The sequence below is a fragment of the Chroicocephalus ridibundus genome, chromosome 5, assembly GCF_963924245.1.
Source record: "Chroicocephalus ridibundus chromosome 5, bChrRid1.1, whole genome shotgun sequence".
NCBI lineage: Eukaryota > Metazoa > Chordata > Aves > Charadriiformes > Laridae > Chroicocephalus > Chroicocephalus ridibundus.
Window position 1 is genome coordinate 41,706,965 of NC_086288.1, and position 24,127 is coordinate 41,731,091.

Sequence of the window (24,127 nt, forward strand, 5' to 3'; positions counted from 1 at the left end):
AATTGGTGCAAATGTGATACTGCTACAATAGATGACCTTGAGTGTAGTTTTCATAGGTTTATTTTTCCCTTGGGAGTTTTCTGACTTTCACTTTATAATTTACATCATAAACCAATGAATGCAGTCTCAGAAGCTATTGGAGATTAATTTTCTACTAAATGTCATTGATAATGTTGTTGTATGTTATTGTCCAGTGTTTTAGAGTAAGTTGCAAATGGGAAGTCTTTGGCAATCAAATGGACTCAGTGTAGCAATCTGAACAATACGTGTTTTGAAGTGTGATAGTCATTTGAAAAGGATATTTTTGAACTTATGCAGCTAAAGTGATAAAATTATTTATTTTCTGAGAAAAGCAGAATACCATAACAGATATTATTTTTTCTTTCTTCCAGATAAAAACTATTTTGAGTGGCTTCATCATCAGAGGTTACTTGGGGAAGTGGACTTTGATGATAAAAACAATTACTTTGGTCTTGGCTGTCGCATCAGGTTTGAGTTTAGGAAAAGAGGGTCCCCTGGTACATGTTGCCTGCTGCTGTGGGAATATTTTTTCCTACCTCTTTCCAAAGTACAGCACAAATGAAGCTAAAAAAAGAGAGGTAGGTTCTTGTAAAAGTATTTCTAGAATGTATTGGATATCCATGCATTTACACTGATTTGTTTAAAAGACAGTATTTGTTCTCTTGGACGGTGTTTAGGCTTGGATTATCAATAGTTATTTATTGTGTTAAGGACAGTGTATTATCCCTAGCATTCTCCAAGGTAAATTGTTTCCATGACAAAGTTTGCGTTTCTCCCACCTCAGAGACCCTTTGACTTTACTTACATTCTTTCTGTTCTTGGCGCTCTACATTTTGGTAATTGATGAGTGTCCTCAGTTGTGAAGGCAGCAGAGGACTTTAGAACCCTTGAACAAAGTATTCATGTTCATAAACAGCACTGTTGCTGTTCTGCTTGGATTTGTTGTTGTAGTGAGAGTGTGGTGGGTTAGCCCTTGGTGCTCACCAAGCTGCTTTCTCACCCCTCCTCCTCAGCAAGACAGCAGAGAAAAGTAAGATGAAAAGCTCGGAGGTCAAGATAAGGACAGGGAAATCACTCACCAATTACCATCACAGGCAAAACAGACTAGACTTGAGGAAGATTACGTTATCGCCAGTTAATAATGGAGTAGGATAGTGAGAGATAAAAACAAAAGTAACGACACCTTGCCCCCACTCTCCCTTCTTCCCAGGCTCAAATTCACTCCTGATACTTCTATCCCAAAGCGGCACAAGGGGGACAGGGAATGGGGGCTACAGTCAGTTTGTAATGCTTTGTCTCTGCTGCTCCTTCTTCCCCTGTTCCAGCGTGAAGTCCCACCCATGGGAGACAGTCCTTCTCAAGCTCCTTAAGACTGGGTCCTTTCCACAGGGTGCAGTCCTTCAGGAGCAGACTGCCGCAGCCTGGATCCCCCACAGGTTGCAGTTCCTGCCAGAAAACCTGCTCCTACATGATCTCCTCTCCACGGGCCATGTCTGTGCCTGGAGCCGGCTCTGGCGTGGGCTTTCCATGGGCTGCAGCTTCCTTCAGGGCATGTCAAACTGCTTTGGTGTGGAGTCCTCCACAGGCTGCAGGGTAGAGATCTACTCTGCCATGGCCTTCCATGGGCTGCAGGGGAACAACCTGCCTCACCATGGTCTTCTGCATGGTCTACAGGGGAATCTCTGCTCCTGCGCCTAGTGCACCTCCTCCCCCTCCTTCTTCACTGACCTTGGTGTCTGCAGGGCTGTTTCTCTCACATTTTTCTCACTCCTCTTTCTCACAGCTGCTGTGAAGTGTTGTTTACCCTTTCTTAAGTATCTTACCACAGAGGTGTCACCAGCATCACTGAAAGGCTCAGCTTTGGGTGGCTGCGGGTCCATTTTGGAGCCGGCTGGAACCAGCTCTCTTGGACATGGGGGCAGCCTCTGGTGTCTTCTCACAGAAGCCACCCCTGCGGCTCCCATGCTACCAAAACTTTGTCACATAAAACCAACAGAGAGCGCCAAGCTAATGAAAGCAATTATAGTCATAGAGAGTAGCAAGTTTTGACATTCTTATTAATTCGATACAATTTTCGTGTTGTAAAATAAAAAAAGGGTGTCATCCCAGCTGTGCTTCAGTTCTCAGGCTTAACTTCTATATGTCTAGGAGGAGACTGCAGAACATGGGAAATTTGAAATTTCACTTTCTATTTGAAAGCTTTGTATTCTTAAATCATTTAACTTTCCTGTAGTTTAGCTGCTCATTTCAGAATGATGCAATAATTCTTCCACAGGTGTGTAAGGGCTACTACCTGGGGATCAGGTAGGAAGAAAGGAAGGAATTCCTGCAGGGAGTTTGCCCATATTGTTATAATTAACACACACTTTAGCCATCCTTATATATTGAACATAATTCATCCATGATGCTGTAGGGCCAGTTGCTGCTTCAGTTTCTCTTAATCTCTCCCATAATCTCAGTTCACCTCAGATCTTTTTGCAAGTTTTTGCTTGAAGACTACTGGGTGCAAATCTCCAGGACTGATACAAAACTGTGTAGTCTCTCATCGATTTATGTCCCTTGAATAATATTTGTGATTGATGGACTTCACCACACACATCTAGAAGAGAAGAGAATGGGATATGTCAGTTGGAAGGGACCTACAATGATCGTCTAGGCCAACTGCCTGACCAATTCGGGGCTGACCAAAAGTTAAAGCATGTTTTTAAGGGCATTGTCCAAATACCTCTTAAAACACTGACTGGCTTGGGGCATTGACCACCTCTCTAGGAAGCCTGTTCCAGTGTTTAACCACCCTCTCAGTAAAGAAATGCTTCCTAATGTCCAGTCTAAACCTCCCCTGGTGCAGCTTTGAACCATTCCCATGCAGCCTATCACTGGATACGAGGGAGTAGAGATCAGTACCTCCTTCTCAAGTTCACCTCCTCAGCTGTAGAGAGCAATGAGGTCACCCCTCAGCCTCCTTTTCTCCCAACTAGATAAGCCCAAAGTCCTTAGCAACTCCTCAGCTAAAGCAGGACGTGCCTTCCAGCCCTGTCACCAGCTTTGTTGCCCTCCTCTGGACGCATTCAAGTACCTTCGCATTCTCCTTAAATTGTGGGGCCCAGAACTGCACACAGTACTTGAGATGAGGCTGCACCAATGCTGAGTGCAGCAGCATAATCACCTATTTTGACCGGCTGGTGATGCTGTGTGTGATGCGCCCCAGGGTGTGGTTTGCTGTCTTGGCTGCCAGGGCACACTGCTGACTTGTATTGAGCCTGCTGCCGGCCAGCACCCCCAGATCCCCATTTGCAGGGCTGCTCTCCAGCCACTCCTCTGCCAGTTTATACTTGTGTCTGGCATTACTCCGTCTTAGGTGCAGAATCCAGCATTTTGACTTGTTAAATTTCACCCCATTAATCATTGCCCAATGCTCCAATCTATCTAGATCCTTCTGCAAGGCCTCTTGTCCCTCAAGAGCGTCAACAGCACCTCCCACTTGGTATCATCAGCAAACTTGCTAATGGTGCATTCAACTCCTGCATCCAGATCGTTGATAAATATATTGAACAGAACTGGCCCTAGAATTTGAACCCTTAGGGGCACCTCTGGTGACCAGCTGCCAGCCAGAGGTTGTCCCATTCACTACAATCATTTGAGCCATTCAGCCAGTTCTTCACCCAGTGTACCATGAACATGATGCTCCCACAGCTGAACAACTTGTCCAGAACGATGCTTTGAGGGACAGTATCAAAAGCCTTACTAAAATCCAGAAAAACTGCATCCACCACCTTCCCTTCAACCACTAGGCAGGCAACCTTATCGTAGAAGGATATCAAATTAGTTGAACAGGACTTTCCTTTTGTGAACCTGTGTTGACTGTGCCTGATGAATGCATTATTTTTTAAATGCCCTTCAGCAGCACTCAGTATAATCTTCTCCCTAATTTTTCCAGGAACTGAGGCTAGGCTAACAGGTCCATAGCTCCTGGGTCTTCCCTCACACCCTTCTTGTAAATTGGAATAACACTGGCTAGCATCCAGGCAGCAGGGACCTCCCCAGACTCCCAAGACTTTTAGTAGATGATCGAGAGGGGTCCTGCCATATCATCCGCTCAGTCCTTCAGTACTCTGGGATGAATCCCATCAGGCCCCATTGACTTGTGAGCATTCAGCTGATACAGCGGGTCCCGTACACTTTCAGTGTCTATAAATGGAAAGTCACTGTTCCAGTCCTCTGACTCAGAGGACCGGGCAGCCCAATGTCTGTCGGTATTATTAAAGACTGAGGCAAAAAACACACTGAATGCCTCCACTTTTTCCTCATCCCTGTTAGTCATATGACCATCTTCAGTAAGTATTGGTCCAGTGTTTGCTTTAGATCTCCTCTTACTATTAACATACTTCAAAAAGCCCCTCTTGTTACCTGACACAACACTGGCCAGTTTCAGCTCTAATTGAGCTTTGGTCTTTTGTGTCTTCTCCCTGCATATGTTCCTGGAGCTCTGTAGTCTTCCTACGAAGCCTGAATTTGCTTCCAGAGATCGTAGTTTCTTTTTGCTCTTGAACTCCACGAGGAGTTCCCTGTTCAGCCAAGCTGGTCTCCTGCCCTGCTTGCTTGACTTAACGACACAGTGGGATTTCCTGCTTTAGCACAGAGAAAGCTTATTACAATTTATTGAAAATGGAGATATCAGCCATTTGATACTGAAGCGTAGACTCCGGGTGCTTCGCCGGGGAGGCTTTGAGCAGCGTCCTTGGCTTCATCATGGCTAGTACCTGGTCGGTGGCTGCTGTGGCCACATCTCACGAGCATTCTGATACACTTACTTGATGCTTTTCTGTTAGCCAGTCTGTGTGTCCTTGATAGAAACATAGAATAAACTGATAACTGTGATGAGATTCTGTTTTTTATGTTTAAAGCATATCACAGACTGCAAAAAAAACCCCTCACCATTGTTCTTTTCCAGGTGTTGTCAGCTGCCTCAGCAGCAGGAGTGTCTGTAGCTTTTGGTGCCCCAATTGGTGGAGTCCTTTTTAGTCTGGAGGAGGTATGTCAAGAGATAGCCCTGAAGGATAGATACTAAAAAAATATGTCTTTTAGCGTGAATAATCTCAGATTCCTTTAAGCTGCAGAGTTTTTCCTAAGAAGGAAAGTATTTTTGGACCCACATTTCAAGTCAAGAGTCCTGTTACCACCAAACTCCTAAAGATATTTTTTCTTTTCTTTGGATGAATGTCAGCTTTGCTTTATTCTCAATTCTATTTTTCTGGAGAAGGGCTGAGTCAGTTAATAATTACAGTTTACATACAGATAGAGATACAGCAGTGTTTCACTCTAGGAGCATATTCTAAAAAAAATAAATAAATCGGGCTTTCTTTTTTCATTTTGAAAGAGGCTTTAGAAACCTATTTGATAGTTTTGTGAAGCAAGTTTTTAAACATTACTTTTCTTAAAGCTTCAGATACTAAACACAATTGAGTACGTTAATTATTAAAAAGGAAATTATGCTATAAAACTGACCTCTAAGGCAACCAAACTCTCTTCTCCAAGAAATGTTTTGTATTAAATTAGTTTTCATTAGTTGTTTTCAAACTATGTAAGAATGTGATTTAGATCATTAGCATTTTTAAAGAAAACTAAAAATTAAAAATTTTCTGAATTGAAAGAAGGAAGCAAAATATTATTTAATGTATAATTTTGCTATATCATTAGGGTATTTTGAGGAATTTTTTTGTGGCAAAAAAAAATATCCAGAAAAGCTCAGAAGAAAACTGTTTTGAAATTCAAATGAAGTTACATAGAGCTGAAGTATGAGATTGCATGTTTTGCTTTGAGTGGTTTGGTTTTTTTTTAATGTTTTAGTCATACTACATAAAAGTAACACATCTGCCAGAAACCTTTCAGTGTCGGCTGAATGGAGAAGAAACAGTGTTAGCAGGCAATTTGAGAGAGCAGCTAGTACACAGGCTGGTTTTAAGGAACACTAGAAAGAGAGATTTGGAAACAGAGAAGCTTTTAAACATAAATTACTATGCATTATTTCCTAACAATCTTAAAATGGTCAATACTGCTTTAGTATTGACTTTAAAATTGATGTAAGTATGAATTGTTTTACAGCTTTGTAAAAACGTAGTATGTGCTGGTGCATCAGTACTCCAAGCGATAGAAATAATACTGATAGCTTAAGAGTACTTTTTTTAGCATATACCGTGTGAGGAGCAGCACTGTAACAGGTGCATAAACCAGTCTTTCTAGTATTTTTAATTGAATCACTAATGATTCTCTTGTATTGCCTTTTGCAGGTCAGTTACTATTTCCCACTGAAGACTTTATGGAGATCATTTTTTGCTGCGTTAGTAGCTGCATTTGTTTTAAGGTCCATCAATCCTTTTGGTAATAGCCGCCTAGTTCTTTTTTATGTGGAGTATCACACTCCTTGGTACCTTTTTGAACTGCTTCCTTTTATTCTTCTGGGAGTATTTGGTGGGCTCTGGGGAGCGTTTTTCATCCGAGCAAACATCGCATGGTGTCGTCGACGCAAATCTACGAAATTTGGGAAGTATCCTGTCCTGGAGGTTATTATTGTTGCAGCAATAACAGCTGTCATTGCATTTCCTAACCCATATACAAGGCTAAACACCAGTGAGCTTATTAAAGAGCTCTTCACGGACTGTGGGCCGTTAGAATCCTCCTCCCTCTGTGACTACAGAAATGATATGAACGCGAGCAAAATAGTAGATGATATTCCTGACCGTCCAGCAGGCACTGGAGTCTATTCAGCTATATGGCAGCTGTGTTTAGCGCTCATATTTAAAATAATCATGACAGTCTTCACCTTTGGTATCAAGGTAAGTGTGAATGCAGTGGCTGCGTCATCTGCTGTGATTATTTAATTATTGCCTTTCTCATTTTTCATCTCTCAAAGCTAGCAGCTTTGTTTATAGAATTTTTTTTTCCATGTGTAGTTATTTTAAAATAGGTCTTTTTACTCTTGATTATTAAGCAAGTCTTGTAGAAAACAATATTAAGTTTAATTAAATTCAGAGTAGCCCTTTCTTCAGCTGAATAGAAAAGTGCTAAATTTAATAGGGAACAGTAACTCTGTGGATGGATGGTTGGTTGTATGGGCCTGATTCAGCAATAAGGATGACTCTCTAAAATTTCCAAGAGTTTATTTCAGCTGAGTTTGAACATAACCACTTGGGTTCCCTAGTCCTGTTACAAGGAAGAAGAAAAGACTGTACCTCTTGAACAACTTGTAGTGGGATTTTTAATCCCCTCTCCAAATTTAGCACATAAATGTAATTACTGCAGACTGTCAAAGGGAGCTGATGATGATTTCTTTCCTGAAATTTCCAGGCTTGCATGTCATGACTAGAAAGCGAGCTTTGTTCATGCGACTGGAATGGGAATTTCTTCTCTGTTACAGAGCAGCATATTTTTTGTCTTTCCTGGTCATTTTTAAAATCTGTTTTGGAGCTCTCTTCAGCTTCTCTCCAACCTGTGGGTGTTTTCTGAATGACACGTGACTGTCATGCCTTCGTCATTTTCTGGTTTATTAGCCTCCTTTCATAGTTTTTTGCAAATACATCGTTATCAAACATGTAACACAAAAGTACTGTAGAATGTTCACTAAACAGGATTTCACTAAACAGGATTTCACTAAACTGGCTTTAACTTCTCAGTCTACAGTGCTGTTCCATGTAACTGCATGCATAAGAAAACACTTAACTTACTGTGAGGGTAGTTGAACACTGGAAGTTTGTCCAGAGAACTTGTGGAGTCTCCATGCTTGGAGATACTCAAAACCTGACTGGATGCAGTCCTGGGCAACCCGCTGTTGTTGACCCTGCTTGAGCAGTGATGTTGCACTAAACAATCTGGAGTGGTCAAGTCCAACCTCAGCCATTCTGTCATTCTGTAATTGATAGAACAGTATCATTTCATGTTTCTCATGTGTTGATATTTTAGAAGATGTTGCCATCTGTTGTTTGAAGGTATTTTCCATAGATTGGTTGATGGGTAAGAGAAATCTGTTGTGTGTATTTTAAATGCTAGTCTTCCATAGGTCAAAATTTCAAGGCATTATTGTATAACATGACCACTCCAATGTGCTGTATTTACTTATTGTAGTTCACTTATAACTATGGCCCTGCCCTTCTAAGCATTATAACATTCCCTACCATTCATGCGTTCTGTGCATCTGCCTCTTTCTCATGGGATTGTCACCACAGGATCACACTTCATGTCAGAATTCACTAGATTACAGAAGTGTAGAGTTTACATTTCATTTGGGTTTGGTTCATTTTCTCATAACTTCAGCACCTGCAATTTGGTGGAAATATTTTTGTGAAGTTGTAAGAATACACTTATCACTTTGTCAGTAGGCAGAGCCATGCTGCTGTCATTAACGGGGCTGTGCTACATCCATTTCTCAAGCTTGAAAGCATGCAGCTGGTTAGAATGTCAGCCAGTATCTGGAGAAGGGGATGTTTATTCGCATTTTAAGCTGCTTTTTTTTTCCATGAAAGGAGGAGAAAATTCAAAATTAAACAAACAAAAAAAGACTACTTTGTCATTTAAGTCATTATTAAGGATGCTGTGGGCGCTCCAGGTCTGTTCCTGGAGCTGTAGCCATGTGCAGACACACGTCTGTCCCTCAGGAACTATTGCTGCCTGTTGGGCATGCTGATTTCTGCTGCTCTTACTGCCAGGAACAAAGATCACCAAGAAGCTGATACGGCACTGATTTGGGGTTTTGGGGTTTTTTTGGTGTTTTTTTTCTTTCCTTTTTTTTTTTTTTCTTTCAGGCTTTTGTACATACACTGTACTGCTTATTATCAGTAGACTCGTTTCTGTGTCTAAATGCTGATGATCATCAGTTGGGGTGGGATTACAGCTTTGCCTCGGAACCTGGCTGGTATGGAACTGCACTACCAAAGCAGCAGAAAGTTGCACCCATATCCTGATTCCTTGCTTGTTTCAAAGATGATACATGTGCCACAAAACTAATCATTTCCTCTGTAGTGTACCTTGAGTTAGGCTGGCATGCACTGGAGAAGAAAGCTGAGACAAGGTAGAACCTAACTTTTTTTCCTTGTTCCTTCTCAGTGAAGGTTCCTCTCCACTTTGTGTGTCATGATTCAGAGGCTTATGCTAACAAATGCAGCTGTAAAATCATAATTACAGTTAGACTTGTAACCATTATCCACATGTGATGGAAAGAGAAGGAGCTAGATGCATAAAAATGTTACATTAACAAAGAACCAGAAACCATTTGGATGTAATTTCCATGTGGAGACCGAATTTCTGTGGCATACTGCTGTAGCAGACTAGACTGAGGCAGTTTCAAAGATGTATACAATTACTTTTATATCCAAAATGTTATTTTTTTCAGGGTGCTATTGAACAGTTCACCGAGAAAGAATTTCATTCAGGAAAAAACCTGGATTTTAATAGTTAGAAAGGGGTTTAGATGCATGATTAATTGTGCGAAATAACAATAGTGGTATAAACGCACAATTTGGATATCACACTAAAATGATAGCACTGAATCTGTCAACACTGAAATATTAGGTAATTCAGGATGGGAGTAAAGGATTATTGAACTTTTTCCCAAAAACCTATGCTGCCGGCTTTCAAACACAAAGTTTGCTATGTTTTTTTTGTCCTTGATTTGTCTCTTAGAAATCATCTTTGCAACCATATATATTGGCAGTATAATAATAATAATAGATTCTAAAATACAGTTCTGCACCAGACATTGGATTCCATGGCAAAATCAATAGTTTGTTATTGCACGGTACTTACATTTCACAGCTGTACAGTGGAAAAAAATGAAATCATGTGTCCTGTTACACGAGGAGTGCAAGTTTTTAATGAAGTTATTTTGACAAGATGGGTTTAGGTGCATTTAGACAAAAAGTAAAAATTCTACTACTTATTTGTAGTCAGATCTCTACCTCAGTCACAGCTGAAAATATTTTTGATATGAACAACTGCTGTGAGGAGAAGCAGCGGGCATTTGCAGCTTAATGAGACGTTTAGATGCCAGTATGTTTTTTGGAAAGAAGATTAGCTTCCTAAGGAGGAGAGAAGATACACAACAGCAGCTCCTCAGATGAACCCTCACTCCTTATGAAGCCGCTCATAAAAGCAAGACTTGCAATAATATTTTACTAAGCCATGTGGGTATGACAAGGCTGTGTGGCCTTTTCAGGTTTTAGTTAATAACAGAAAAACAGTTTAAATAACTAAGATTGCAGTAGGAACTTTTTTCTTTTTTTATAGTAACGTGTTACCTACTTTTTGCAATGGGAGTTGTCCTGTCTTCTTCTCTCTTAGTGTATTTGGCATTTTATATACACTCCTTTGGATTGGAAACTGCAATATAATAAGCAAAGCCTCATTTAAAAATCACCAGTTTAGCTGGCCATCTAATTTATAGCAGTATTAGGAAACAGTTTGGGAAGGCAGTCCTCTATGCAAAGCTTGTTTAGTGAGCGTTGACTCAGGGGAACATGAAGTAGTAGGGGAGATGAGAAATAGTACGGAAGACTTCTCAGTACTAGTAGCACAGCTTAGACTGGACACACAGATGGTAGGAATCGTGCTGTTGGAACTGAGAATCTAGGTTGTGGTCCTGTATTGGTGATAGATTTGCTCTTAAATACACTAAAATATAAATAAGCGCGCTCATAAAATGGATTCAGCCAACCAGGTTGATCAGAGATATCAATGGCATAGTGCTAAGTTTCACTAACCTTGCAATGTCAACTTACATGTTTTTAACGTGACAATTTGAGCATTTGCATCACTTTTGGCAAAAAAAAGAAAAAGAAAAGATTACTTACAAAACTATGCATCAGGTATGTTCCCATCGGCATTTTGTTTTTGTTGCAGGTTCCATCTGGGTTGTTCATACCCAGTATGGCAATTGGAGCAATAGCAGGAAGGATCGTAGGAATCGCAGTGGAGCAGCTGGCCTACTACCATCATGACTGGTTCATTTTCAAGGAGTGGTGTGAAGTTGGAGCTGACTGTATTACACCTGGTCTTTATGCCATGGTTGGTGCTGCTGCATGCTTAGGTAACTAAAGTATACCAAAGTAAATAAGTACCTGATTTATTATATGTTTCCAAACTAATGATTAAAGATAAAGGGAGATAGAAATGTGTGCAGTTTTGGAACACGTTTTTTACATGGACTTCTCTCTCTTCAGAATAATACATTCACATCTCTACAATCCTTGTGACTGAGGAATAACATGAAATTTAAATTGACTATATGATGAGAAAAAGAAGAATTTAAATAAGAGTGTTTGCTTTCTTTTTTTGGTATCAAGAGGTGTCATTAGTACATCAGTCAGAAAAATCAGATTCTTGAAGTGTATGAAGTAGAGGATTTGCAGAGTCAAGTACCGTTGAAATTACTACAAGGAGGTGATGTGATCAGCTGTCACGTCTACATGAATTGCAAAAAGCATTCTTGAAATTCATAATCCAAACAAAAATTTCATAAGTGTCTGATGATTTGGGGAGTCCGGCTTGAGGTACTTTCGACAAGTCTGATTTACAAACTGTTGAAAATCAGCTTCATGGAGAGAGGCTTAAGTTGGGCACCTAAACTAGGAAAGGTTTTTTGAAGGCCTTGTCTTGCCCTAGCTTATACCTTCATCGCCGTAGAAATCAAACTTAAAAGCTATTACTACAGATCCTGCAAAAAGTAGACCTTTTCCTTAAGGAAAAGTGCATTTGATCGATCAAATAACTTAGTGGTACAAATTTAGGTTTTGGAGAGAATGTTTTGTTTTTTAATAGTTCAACTTGAATCACTTTTGAATGCATTGGAAGAGATATCATATTCTTTTATTGAATGAAGATGCAGCATCAGAAACCTCGGTAGAAAAAACATCTTGAGTACTAACAAAAGAGAAATGTAATCCCTGTCTTCTCCTGTTGTCCAAGAAAGAGATTTCTTTTCATCAGCTCAGGATTCTCTTTAGCTTTTATGATTCAGCAACGGCAATAAGTTCCTAATCCTTTGGACAACAAAGCTGTTGAATTGCTACCTGTGACTTCCCTGCATTGCTTCCATTCTTTTTCCACATTCTTATCTTACTGTATTTCCTTGCATTTCACAGTATTTTTAACCTAGGTGTGGTGTGGAGAAAAACATAGTTTATTTTTAGTTTACATGAAATAACGGCACATATTTTTCAAATCCCTTTATTATCTCACTTTCTAGAAATTTTCCCTAAAGCTCTGTTTTTTTACTTCTGGAAGTTTCATGTTCATTTTTCCTGTCTGCTTCTGTTTGTATTATACAGAATGATGTTTGTCAGAGGACCTTTAATGACAAAGTTATATTTGTAGCTCTCAACAGGAAGGCAGGATATTCTAAACTCATTATTATCTGATACTAGAGTGTTACTGGCTACCATTTTTCTTGCAGGTGGTGTGACAAGGATGACTGTGTCCCTGGTAGTTATTGTCTTTGAGCTAACAGGAGGGCTGGAATATATTGTGCCCCTAATGGCTGCAGTGATGACCAGTAAGTGGGTAGGAGATGCCTTTGGTAGGGAAGGCATCTACGAGGCGCACATCCGACTGAACGGATATCCTTTCTTGGATGCAAAGGAAGAATTTACTCACACAACACTGGCTGCTGATGTTATGAGACCTCGAAGAAGCGATCCACCTTTAGCAGTTCTGACACAGGATAACATGACAGTTGAAGACATAGAAAACTTGATCAACGAAACCAGCTATAATGGTTTTCCTGTTATTATGTCAAAAGAATCGCAGAGACTCGTGGGCTTTGCTCTAAGAAGAGATTTAACTATTGCAATAGGTAATTATCTTCCAGTATTGCATGATTATATATGCCAAATTAAATGATTCTATAGCTTAAAACAGAATTTACTTTGTGTGTTTCTACACTTACTTCAGGTTTAGATACCTCGCACGGGCTGTCTGTTCCTTATTGAAGTATGTGATTATCTTCAGTAGCTGGCTCTGAAATGGAGGAAATGTTAATCTCTTTGTCTCTGTCATAAAAACAAAAGTTGTAACACTGAAATAGGCCAAAACATCATCTCGTCGGTATTTCTGTTTGTTTTGAGGCTTTTGCTAGTATCTCTTTTTCTCAAGTGACACTACACTAACATTCTTCTTTAAAATTGAGTAATTCTTATTATAGAACAGCAGGATTCTGAGAGAAATACTGTCCAAGTAATTTTTAAATTTAAATGTGTATCGTACTTCTCTCTGACAGTGTTATTTACTGTTTTATAACAACTAAGATTGTATTATGGAGAGATAAGCGAAATATTAATTATTTTAGGTTTCTGTTTTTCAGTTTATTTGTGTAATGGGAAATTTGGCCCTGGGCACATGAGCACACGAGCTCTCTTTGGGCCCTCTTTCTCTGGGTGAGCATTAGGACTTGTGTGATACTAGTACTTTGTGCACTGGCAAGAAAAATTATCTGGATTTTGAGGATACTATCATAACCAAAGGGGAAAAAATCATTGTTATGTAAGAAAATGTTACAAAATCGTAATAGTTGGTGCATGAAATCAGTGATGGAGGTTGCATCTTAAAGTACTTCCCCCCCCCCCATAATTCATAAGATTGTATATTGACAAGCATCTCTTTAACAAAGACACTGGAGAAAGAGCCACAAAAGTCTCCTGCAACTTTTTTAAAAAAAATGTTTTGTGAACACAACACTGTTTACTTCAGTAAAACTTTTGCCTGTGGTCTTGATACTGTGCACACTCTCTGGTATTACGCTACGTAGGATGTGTAGGAATGTCCAAAACTAGGAAATTATTATAGACACCTTACTGGTTTAAGTTTGCATTTACTTAAAAGTGAACAAGGGAATACTGGAACATTCTTCTAATAATACACTTTCACAGGTAAGACTCATTTCAGCTGCTGAGACCTTATAGCAGCCTTCCAGTACCTAACGGGAGCCTACAGGAAAGCTGGGAAGGGACTCAGAAGCGTAGTGATAGGACAAGGGGTAACGGTTTTAAACTGAAAGAGAGGAGATTTAGATGAGATATTAGGAGGAAACTCTTCACTCTGAGGGTGGTGAGGCACTGGAACAGGTTGCCCAGGGAAGCTGTGGATGCCCCATCCCTGGAAGTGTTCAAGGCCAGGCTGGATGGGGCTTTGAGCAGCCTGGTCTAGTGGGAGGTGTCCCATGGCAGGGGGGTTGGAATCAGATGATCTTTAAGGTCCCTTCCAACCCAGACCATTCTGTGAAATTGCACAGTGCAAGTTGCTCTGTCTTGGATTTTGGCTGCCTCGAGAGTCCTTGTGTGAAGTAGTTCAGGCTACAGGGGGGATGCTGTTGTCACCAAGGTGATGAGGAAATGAAAAGGAAGAGAATCCACTTCACAAAAAGCTAAATAAATTCATTACAAACAAGAAGACAAGATTTTCAGAGTGATCAGAAAATGAGGTCTTTCGTTTCAAACCAACGGTAATTACAGCCATTGGAATCATGACAGGGCAGCTGTCAATTGAGACTGGCTTTTCCCTTGATAGTTTCTTCAGCAGCCATCTGTCTGCTTCCTGTGTGTTATTTTTTTAAGTCTTTCCACCTCTTTATTGCAAATAAAACTTATTTACTGGAGTGAGAAAGGTAGTATCTGAAGAACGGCTAAAGCTGTATGGTAGATGGGTTTTGTGATTTCTGCACAAATGGGATAAAGCAGTGGCTGTGGAAACACATCAAAATAGCATGGATCAGAATATCAGCATCTGGAGAGTAACATCAGAGTCTGGTGGTGTTGATCGATCTGTCTGTGCACTAAATTGTCTTACTCCAAGAATGTAAATTCTTCCTCCTCTGCTGTTTCCCCCCCTCCCCTCTTTTTCTTAAAGAAAGTGCTAGAAAGAAGCAGGAGGGGATTGTTGGCAGTTCCAGGGTCTGTTTTGCCCAGCACACCCCGTCGCTTCCAGCCGAAAGCCCTCGACCTCTGAAGCTTAGAAGCATACTTGATATGAGCCCTTTCACCGTGACAGACCACACACCAATGGAAATAGTGGTGGATATTTTCCGGAAGCTGGGTCTGAGGCAGTGCCTTGTAACACACAACGGGTGAGTAAAGTGGCAGCAATGCTGTCTGTTTTGTTAGACACAGTAATTTTTACTTCCAGGATCAGAGTATTTGAACCAGGATGTGTTCCAGGATCATGGTATTTGAACCCATAAGTTTGGCGCTGCAAATGAGGACCCTAACTGTTAAGAAAGTGCTGTGCTGTGGCACCTCTTAAATTCTTACTCCTCCCTTGTATTCTAAGTAAGCGATCAGGTGATTTCAGGCATTTTAAGATGTTCTGTTAAAAAGTAGCTCTCATTCAGCAAGTTTTGTGTGTGCAACTTGCATGTGGAGGAGACACAACTTGTCTCATAGAAATTTAGTCTTGTGTGGTGCACAGTCCAAGGCCTGTATTTCCTCATTCTTATATATGTATGTTCTGGCAATGTGCAATGTATCAGCTCTTGAACATCTACAAATACCTGGGTTCATAAAAAGTAAGGGAGAAAATGATGCAGTCAGTATCTCCTCTTCTGGAGTTTAGTGATGAGAATTGTCGCCAAGCTCTTGTTTCTGCAATACTAACAACTAAATAACTGCTACTAGTTCTGAAACTTCAATCTGCAACTTTTGTTTCTACATTTCAAAATATTTTGAGAAAGTAATTCTAAGATTTAGAATGAGACTATAGGTAAATAAATCAGCCCTAGGCATGGAAACATAACTGTTCATTATAATTGCCTCTTATCTAAACTATTCATTTTTTTTTTTACATGATCTTTTTTCTGCGTAGCTGCTCCTTTAACATTCTGCTTTCCTGTATCTCTTGTGTTTAGCACTTGACACACAACATTGCAGCTCCTACCATAGTATCTTGCTTTCTCTTTAGCATGTCTTTTAAGGCACCTGGGGAGTGAAACATTGTCTGCTAATCCACTTTATTTAGGATCGATGTCCACGGGTCAAAACCCAAGAAACTTGAAATATGGGTGGGACTTTCTTTGTTTTGCTGTGGGCAAAAGGACTGCTGCTATAAGTAGCAAATATTTAAATATTGCATTGGTTTCCAAGTTTATTTTTTCAAATATATTTTAAAACAAATTTATTTTAAATGATCCGCTTCCCCCCCCCCCCCCGTATTGAATGGCAAATACATGTTTTCAGAAGCATAAATGACTTCAAAAACCTTTCTCTGATCGGGAAAGGATGTCACTTAGAAGTCAGTGCAGGCATGCAATTATTCTTGTTTTGTGGGGGGAAATTTGAATTGATAAAACTTCAAGGGAGAATATTTATTATGATGGGGGGGTTTCTTAGTTTCTGTTGGGGCTGAGTGCTCAAACATTGACATTGATGTTAAAACTGCCTCTAAAGAAAGCTTTAATCACGCAAAGCTATGTAAAACTGTCCTATAATTTTTTAACTATTTTATGATAAAGTAGCAGCACGTATGGATGGCTTTAATAATTTGCTGCTTTCAGACATTCATATTTGTTGTCCTGCTTCAATTTACAGACTTGTGATATTCCATGAGCACGCTGTCCATTACAACCAGATCAGATGGTAAATACTAGGACTAGCAGTATTTAGCCGTGGCGTACAGCCACGTGGACAGCAAGGACTACTCTCTACTTTGGCAAATTTCCTGCAAATTGAATATACCCACATAGAGACACACATCAACTTACTGGTTCCAGTCCAGATTGGAATAGGAACTGTGCAGAAATTGGTGCTGATGACAAACATAGAGATATATAAAGACTGAGCCTCACTTTTCCTGATTTGAACCACAATATCCATTCCAAGGAGTTGCTCTTGGTTTATACTGTCATGAATGAGAAATTTGCCTGAATTTGTCTGTTTCTAGGGACAGCAGATAACCCTGTGTCATAGTGCAGCTTCACACCTCAATTGCTATGACTTCACACAGTTACTACTTTGTTCATCTACTGTGGCTTGTTAAAATGTGACTAATTATCTGTATGTGTGAGGAGAAATAACTATTAAACAAAGGAAATGAAATAGATTTTAGCTTCAGTGCCTCTAAAACCTGAAGAGATGTGAATTTGGGGAGAAGGGATGAAGAACGCTTCCCTGACCTGTACTTGATATGAGAAGCATGCTGCTCTGGGGTGGTTGAAGATCCAATTGTGTTCAGAATTTTCGGAGAAAAAGAAAAAAGGCAATGTCTGGGAAAGGGTACTGACTTTCAAATCATTTTTCATTTAATTATCTCATTAGCTTTCCTGCAACCATTCTTTTTTTTTCTTTTTTTTTTTTTTTTTAAGTTTTGCTCTACTCTAATCCTTTTTCGTTATGATTAGAACTTTTTTATTTGATTTCACACACAGTTATTAGCATAACATGATCTGTTTCAGGATTGTCTTGGGGATCATCACAAAGAAGAACATATTAGAGCATCTCGAGCAACTAAAGCAGCACGTCGAACCCTTGGTGATTAGATATATCAGATCTCATAATTAGACACATTAGAAGTCAGGAAGCATGAAACTTGTGAACTGTTCAGGGCTTTTGTGACAACAATGAAACCATCTTGTGCTAAAAAATTGTATTAAACCATAAAACAATATGTGCAAAATCCTTTTGTAGAAATTAAGCTGTTGATACGGACATGCTGTTAGTCACAACATTAAAGGAAAGTAAACAATAGACTTTCTGATATTTTTGTTCTTGGGATCACATAGATCCGTCTAGTTGATCTGCTGCTTTCCCCGGGTGGGAAAGCACACAGCTAGGAATATGTTTTCCTTGCCTAATGCAAATTCAAATTTTCTTATATGCCAGTTTCTTTTTCTGACCTTGACAGCTTTAAATAGCTGTTAAATAGCAAAGTATCACGTCTGCTGAGAAGCAAAGTCAAGCGTGTTTTTAATGTATTGCAGCATTAGATCTTCCCTGTAATCCCCCTTTATCGACGTGATTTTTAAAAAGTACTCTTACTTTTAGTAAAGTCCTGTGATTCTGTTGTTGTTACCCACAGCAATTAATGTACGCCTTTATAAAACGTTCGGTGATATCCTAAGCCACTAAGTGGCAGGCTGCTGTGTTGACTATTGCCTTCAGAATCTAGATACTGTTTTAACCATGATGTTGTGAACTAACCTTAGATTAGATGGTAGACTTTGCCTTAATTTGGACATGGGTTGCTAGTTACATCTCTACTAAATATACCCACCAGGTTTAGCTGCTTATGTGCAAAACATGCTAATTATGTTCTCATTTTATGCTAATATTTCACAAGTATTTCATGCGTCCTTTAATAAGACAAAACAAAATGTACTAACCAGAATAACAAGGGCAGCAGCTCATTCATTCTGCTCTTTGCTTCTCCTGTGATATTATCCTTTCGGACAGTCTCATCCTTTTTGATATTTCGCAGAGTTACAATTTTAAAAGCCATGAAGATGCTGTCGTAAGAGCACAGTATCTAAATTGGAAAATGACAATTTTCTTCTGTTATTCACCATTTATTTTCTAAAGCTGTGAACTCCCAAACCTAGTTAACTATTGTTTATTTTACAAAAGTTTCATGGCCAATACAGTGTGCTCCTATGAATACATTCAGCCTGAGCCAGTGCGTCAGACTGGAAGGATCCTTACGATTTAAAAACGGAGGGGAGTTTGATTTTGCTATTGGGATTTTGGGCCATCAGGCAGTACGTCACTTCTGATGGCTAGGTGCGATCATGCTTCCCTTATGAAATGGGATCAATATCACTTCTTTTTCATACCTCTTTTTTCTTTGTCCCTCTTTGTTACTTTTTTGTTGGCATACGCTAATCAAAATTTCATTTTTGTAGAAACAAAAAGTTAAATAAAAATTGTCATGGGCTCTACTTGTATTACTTGTATTTCATTAAAATGGATCACAGCTGTCGGAGACCATCTGATACGGTGTCTCAGCATTGCTGTCTTTTAACAAACGGGTGGTTCCTCAATATTTTGATGAATAAAATGTTTTTGTTTAAATAAGAAAATCGGGCTGTTTACTTTTGCTCTATTCCTGTCAACAAAAAGGACTTGGCTACAGATTTGTTCCGCTTTATTGTTTTCCCGCTTGGATTAATATCGATCTTCCATTTATCCTTTCCAGGCGCCTCCTTGGCATTATAACAAAAAAAGATATCCTCCGTCATATGGCCCAGACGGCAAACCAAGACCCCGCCTCAATAATGTTCAACTGAAACCCATAGCTGAGGAGAGAGAGGAAGCGGAAGAGGAGGTTCATTTGTTGAATAGCACAACACTTTAGTCTGGGGAACACTTCTAAAATCAGAGCCGAGAGCTGGGTTTTTGCGTGACAGTGCTGCTGGAAATCGGGAGTTGGTCTGGGGGAGTATGTGGCGAGGAGGAAGCTGATGGGAGCGTGGGAAGGGAGAGGAGCCGCTGTCCTGCACTGGATGCGTCCCGAGACGTCAGGTCTGCCATGATAGTGCAGTGGGTGAGCCCTGCCGGGTGGCACAATTCTCCAGCCCCAGCCTGGTACTTCAGCATTGAAGAGATGCGGTATTAGTCCCTGTTTCTGGAGGGATCACTCTGAATTGAGCCATCTTACGGAGACTGAAAGGTCTTGCCCTTTTTACCATGGAAAACTGTTGTGTTAACTCATGAAACGTATTAATTATTACGCGTCACCTTTCTACATTCCAGAAGAGCTTTATTTCTCTCTCTCCTGAGCCGTAACAAAGCCTCTTTAAAATTGGTGTGCCCTTTTGAAGCAGTTGTTTCTCATATTGAGATGTACTGTGAGTTACTGAGGTTCGATCACAAGAAGGGAGGTTTTTCTTGTGCCATTAAACGTGTAAGTTTGTACATCACAAAATGCTTGGGGCCGTACAGATCCACTGCGACAAAAACAGATTGAACAGGTAATACCTTGCAAGACTTCTCTCACCGCACGTGCTGTCGTGATACGAGAAAAAAGAAAACCGGCTGAAACTAGCGTTTCAAAGGAAAATACTGTTTTTGCTGCAGAAATTATCAATAATGTGACCTGGTCTTATGCAATTTTTGTATTATTGAAAACACTATGATATATACCAATGTTGTGCAGTATAAGGAAAAATACTGCTATTCTACTAGTTAAGAGCTGGAACAATTCTGTATACGTGTATCTGGTAAAAATTGCATGCTACAACACTGGAGATCTTTTTCCCCCCTTGTAAAATTTGACAGCGGTCATTTTTATTTTTTTTCTTCTCCACAAGAGATGTTCCACTGCTGACATGGTAGGAAGAAATGTAACTCATAACTTGCACTAAATGTATATTATTTTTCTTGAAGTTTTACCATTCTTTATTTATATTTGTATGGATTTAAAAAAAAAAAATCTATTAAATATGAATCAGTTACTATCTCACATAACTAATTACCTTTTTAATGTGATTTTATAGAATAATTCATAATCCTCTGCAAGTAATGGAGGATTAGCAAATGTTTACAACTAGATGAAGGGTATAAACAAAATGGTTTCTTTATGATCCAACATGCATATAAGATCATTTTCAAATCTAACTTTCACTGCCGTTACCTTGAGATTCCCTTTTTCCTTTCCTAGCAGATAACTGGAACAGTAATAGCAAAATTTCATTTTAGAAAACTGCAGGGTTTAAAAAATAATAGTAAGAAAGCAACTATAATTACTAGATTGCTTTTGACTTTTCTTTTTTTTCTTTTCAAGTATATATATGTAGCCACAGAAGATGTGCAGCAGGGCAGAATTGAATCCAGTACTTGAAACTTTGGCAGGACTTGAAAATTCAGCAGCAACACCCAGACTAGCAGGTGAACTGACAGATCCCCAACTTCTTTACTTTTTTTCTTGCCTGTCACTGGATTATTTTGTTTCCTAGCCATTTTATCAAGCCACCACAAACACGTGCAGAGGAAAAAAGGCAATATGCTATACACACGAAGGTGGGAGGAAAAAAATTAAGGAATCGGGCTGACAAAAATCATACTTTATAACAGGGAGGTAGATAAAATTTCCTTCTTTTAACAATTACGCCTTAAAGACTTGATAAGGCTGTGACCAATCTGGTCTAGTTAAAGATGTCCCTCCTTACTACAGGGGCTTGGACTAGATGACCTTTAAAGGTCCCTTCCAACCCAACACATTCTATGATTTTAATAATATAAATGGTGAAAGTCGAAATTACTAATCCTAGGTATCTCTAAGGCATTCATCACAGTTACCTCAAACGTCTTTATTCGCAAAGTACTCTGTATGGTTTTATTTTAAGTACATTAACATACTGAAACAAAATTCTGGTACTTTTGGCAAGCTCCAAAATAATGCCTGTGCTTAAGTGCTCCGCTGAATTTTCACCAGTTTTTCCGAGTATAAAACTGCCATCTACATCTCATCATCTCATCTCTGGCAGCAACTGGAACCAGTAGAAAGCAAAATGTGCCAGTGGGTTCATGGTGAGCAGCCCCTGTATTAAAACGGGTTTGGAAGTGAAACAGGGAATGGGGCTGTGTTAAAACGGGAGCATTGCAGCAACTACCTGTATTCTTCCCCAAGAAGTCGGTGCTAGTGGTTCAAAGCTTGTTCTGCTGCACTGCATGGGCCTGGAAAAAACTTTACAGAAGCAGCTTCACAAAGAGCAGAATTTGGCCCATTTATAGAAGGCAGCTCTGGAAGTTGTCTGTGATGCCAATTTCCATTGTCTAATTTATTTATTTTTTTTACAGTGGAAGAATAGAAACACACTACACATATAAAAATTGCTTTAACCCAGTATGGATCCTGAGCATTGCATATAAATTGTGCATCTCTGTTGCTCCTCTTACCTGCTAAGCTTTCCCTGTTGACATTTAAAATGTCTTCTGACAAACATACGTTAGAGGTTCTGATAACGAAGTACGTGTGCCTCTGCTGTGCAACAAAAATTTTCTAATGTAAAACTTCCAGCGCCTTACTCGAGTTACTAATTTGAAAAAAATAAAATAAAAAAATGTGGTGGATGGGAGGGGGAAGTGTCAGCATTTTTTTTTTCAGGCCATTCAGTTACTGGTTCATGAAGAATGCCTTCTTTGTTAATCTGTGATGTTGCCTAGAGCTGTATTTAATATTGATCTTAATGTTTTTATTTATAATAGTGTGGTAGAGCTGCATATCATTACAGTAAAAATTCTGATTACTGTGATGATTTAATCAAACATTAAAAACTTCTGTATGACCATTTATTGTTCTGTCATGTTTTCTCATTGTTTTCACAAACAATATTTGTGTTCGGTTTTGTATTTATTTTCCCTGAGAGAAAATCAACAGCTAAGAACTTTACATACGGGACAAGTAAGCAAGTACCAAAGAAAAGAATGAAGTTGATAAGGAGACGCAGTCTTTGTATGGCCTAGTATTTGGCTACAAAGCAGTAGCCAAATCAACCCAGTGGTTTGGTTATTTTTTTTCCAAAACAGAGCTTTTAAAAATTTAGTTATATGATTATAGAATAGTTGGCTCCCTGATTTAAGAGGGTTAAAAGTGGATGATGCTTTTGCTGTTTGAAAGCCAGGATTATGTAGTTTCTACACAGTAGATTTTTAGTCCCTCTGGTTTGGGAAAAAAAAAAACAACTGGTTAGACACCTGTTGGTGATGTATATTAATGCTGTACCACACTTCAGTATTTTTTCAATAGGTGTAAGAGTTTTCCTTCTCAATTAGAGGTTAATAGGCAAGACTGGGAAATCCATACTTAAGGTCCCTATTTTCACACATTTAAGTTCATATTTAAGTAACAGTGTGAAAGGTAAATGCTTTGTTACTTATATGATTTACAGGGCCTTACTATGAAGGTCTCTTCTTGGAACCTGAGAAGTAAGAGGGACATAAATGAGACTGAATTTTCAAGAAAGTATCTCTTTATGTATAACATACAAAATTCTGGTCCCATTAAAAAGTCCCTGAATGCTTGTGCTTATGCTTGACTCAATGGAACATTTATATGCCGAGTGAAAGGGGTGGTGTCAAATTTACAAAAGTAGATGGGGCATGTGATTCTCACCACTGAAAACACCTTTTTGGTTTAAAGACTCAAGATACATTTTTGAAGCACTCTGACTTACCTTGCAAGTTATTAGTTTATGCTGGAAGGGACCTTTGGAAGTAAAATTGTTTGCTGTAAGAGTGGGCGCAACTTTTGAGATGTGAGCGTGTTGCTAGTGGTCTGTAATCTTCCTCAGCAGTGCTCTCATCATCAGTAGTGACGTGAACTGCTCCGATAGAAGTCATGTCACTGTATGATGGCAGGCCTGTTGAGTAAGTTATTTTCCAGTGGTTTCTGGACTGTTACTTCAAGCAGTTGCCTGAGAAAAAAACCCTCTAAGTGTAATAACAACAAAATAGAGCCCAGTGAATTGAAAACAATTTGCATCCTGTACACAATCACTTCAATTCTATTTTTAGAAGTCCAGATTAGTGAAAACGGGGTGATTCACCTGATTAATAAAGTAGTGAATGCAGTGGAATTCCCAGTTTACCTCATAATGTCAGGTAGCTGTTCTTGAATCCCATTTGCATCCTATTAATTCAACCAGATCCAGAAGACTGAGATTGAGACCAGATGTAGTGCTTTGTTCTAATGCAAAAAGAAGGGAAAACACCCTTGTGTTTTTTACACGTGTGGTGGGACAGAACTGAGGAAACGCGCAGTGCCAGTTAAGAGTCACCAGGAGCAGGGACATGGAGGTTGCTAGCTGTAAACAAGCTGGTTGGGACTGAGCTACCCCCAACAAATCCAGGGTTGAATCACTTCCCCAGCGCCTACGGGTTTTCTGAGAAATGTAAAATAGTAAAGCAATGTAAAATAGTAATCCGCCCTTTTTGTGCTTCGTTTCAGCCCGCAGCACAGCAACAGGGTGCTGGGTTTAGCTCCAGGCCGCGAAACAGAGCAGAGTAACCCAAAGGCGGCACCTCAGCCTTTGCTGCTGTGAAGCCGGAGCTACCGGCAGCAGGCACCGTCGGCGGGGGCAGCGCGGTGCCCCGGCACTGACGGACGGGCCCAGCGCTGACCGGAGGCCGCCGGCCGCGTTTCA

At 39.7% G+C, this 24,127-nt stretch overlaps 1 protein-coding gene across 4 annotated transcripts in view; it reads left to right on the forward strand.

Annotated features, from left to right (window-relative positions):
- Nucleotides 1-22,275, forward strand: part of CLCN3 (chloride voltage-gated channel 3) — a 72,735-nt gene extending 50,460 nt beyond the window's left edge. For 2 of the 4 annotated variants that reach the window (XM_063336308.1, XM_063336309.1), the window contains 8 exons: nucleotides 393-599; nucleotides 4,973-5,053; nucleotides 6,309-6,854; nucleotides 10,909-11,095; nucleotides 12,461-12,859; nucleotides 14,908-15,124; nucleotides 17,444-17,519; nucleotides 19,180-22,275. In XM_063336308.1, the coding sequence (XP_063192378.1) occupies nucleotides 393-599; nucleotides 4,973-5,053; nucleotides 6,309-6,854; nucleotides 10,909-11,095; nucleotides 12,461-12,859; nucleotides 14,908-15,124; nucleotides 17,444-17,519; nucleotides 19,180-19,338 (1,872 nt within the window). In that variant the 3' untranslated portion in view covers nucleotides 19,339-22,275. The remainder of the gene's footprint in view (nucleotides 1-392; nucleotides 600-4,972; nucleotides 5,054-6,308; nucleotides 6,855-10,908; nucleotides 11,096-12,460; nucleotides 12,860-14,907; nucleotides 15,125-17,443; nucleotides 17,520-19,179) is intronic. The other 2 variants (XM_063336310.1, XM_063336311.1) reach the window with 1 other exon arrangement.
- Nucleotides 22,276-24,127: the final 1,852 nt, after the last annotated feature.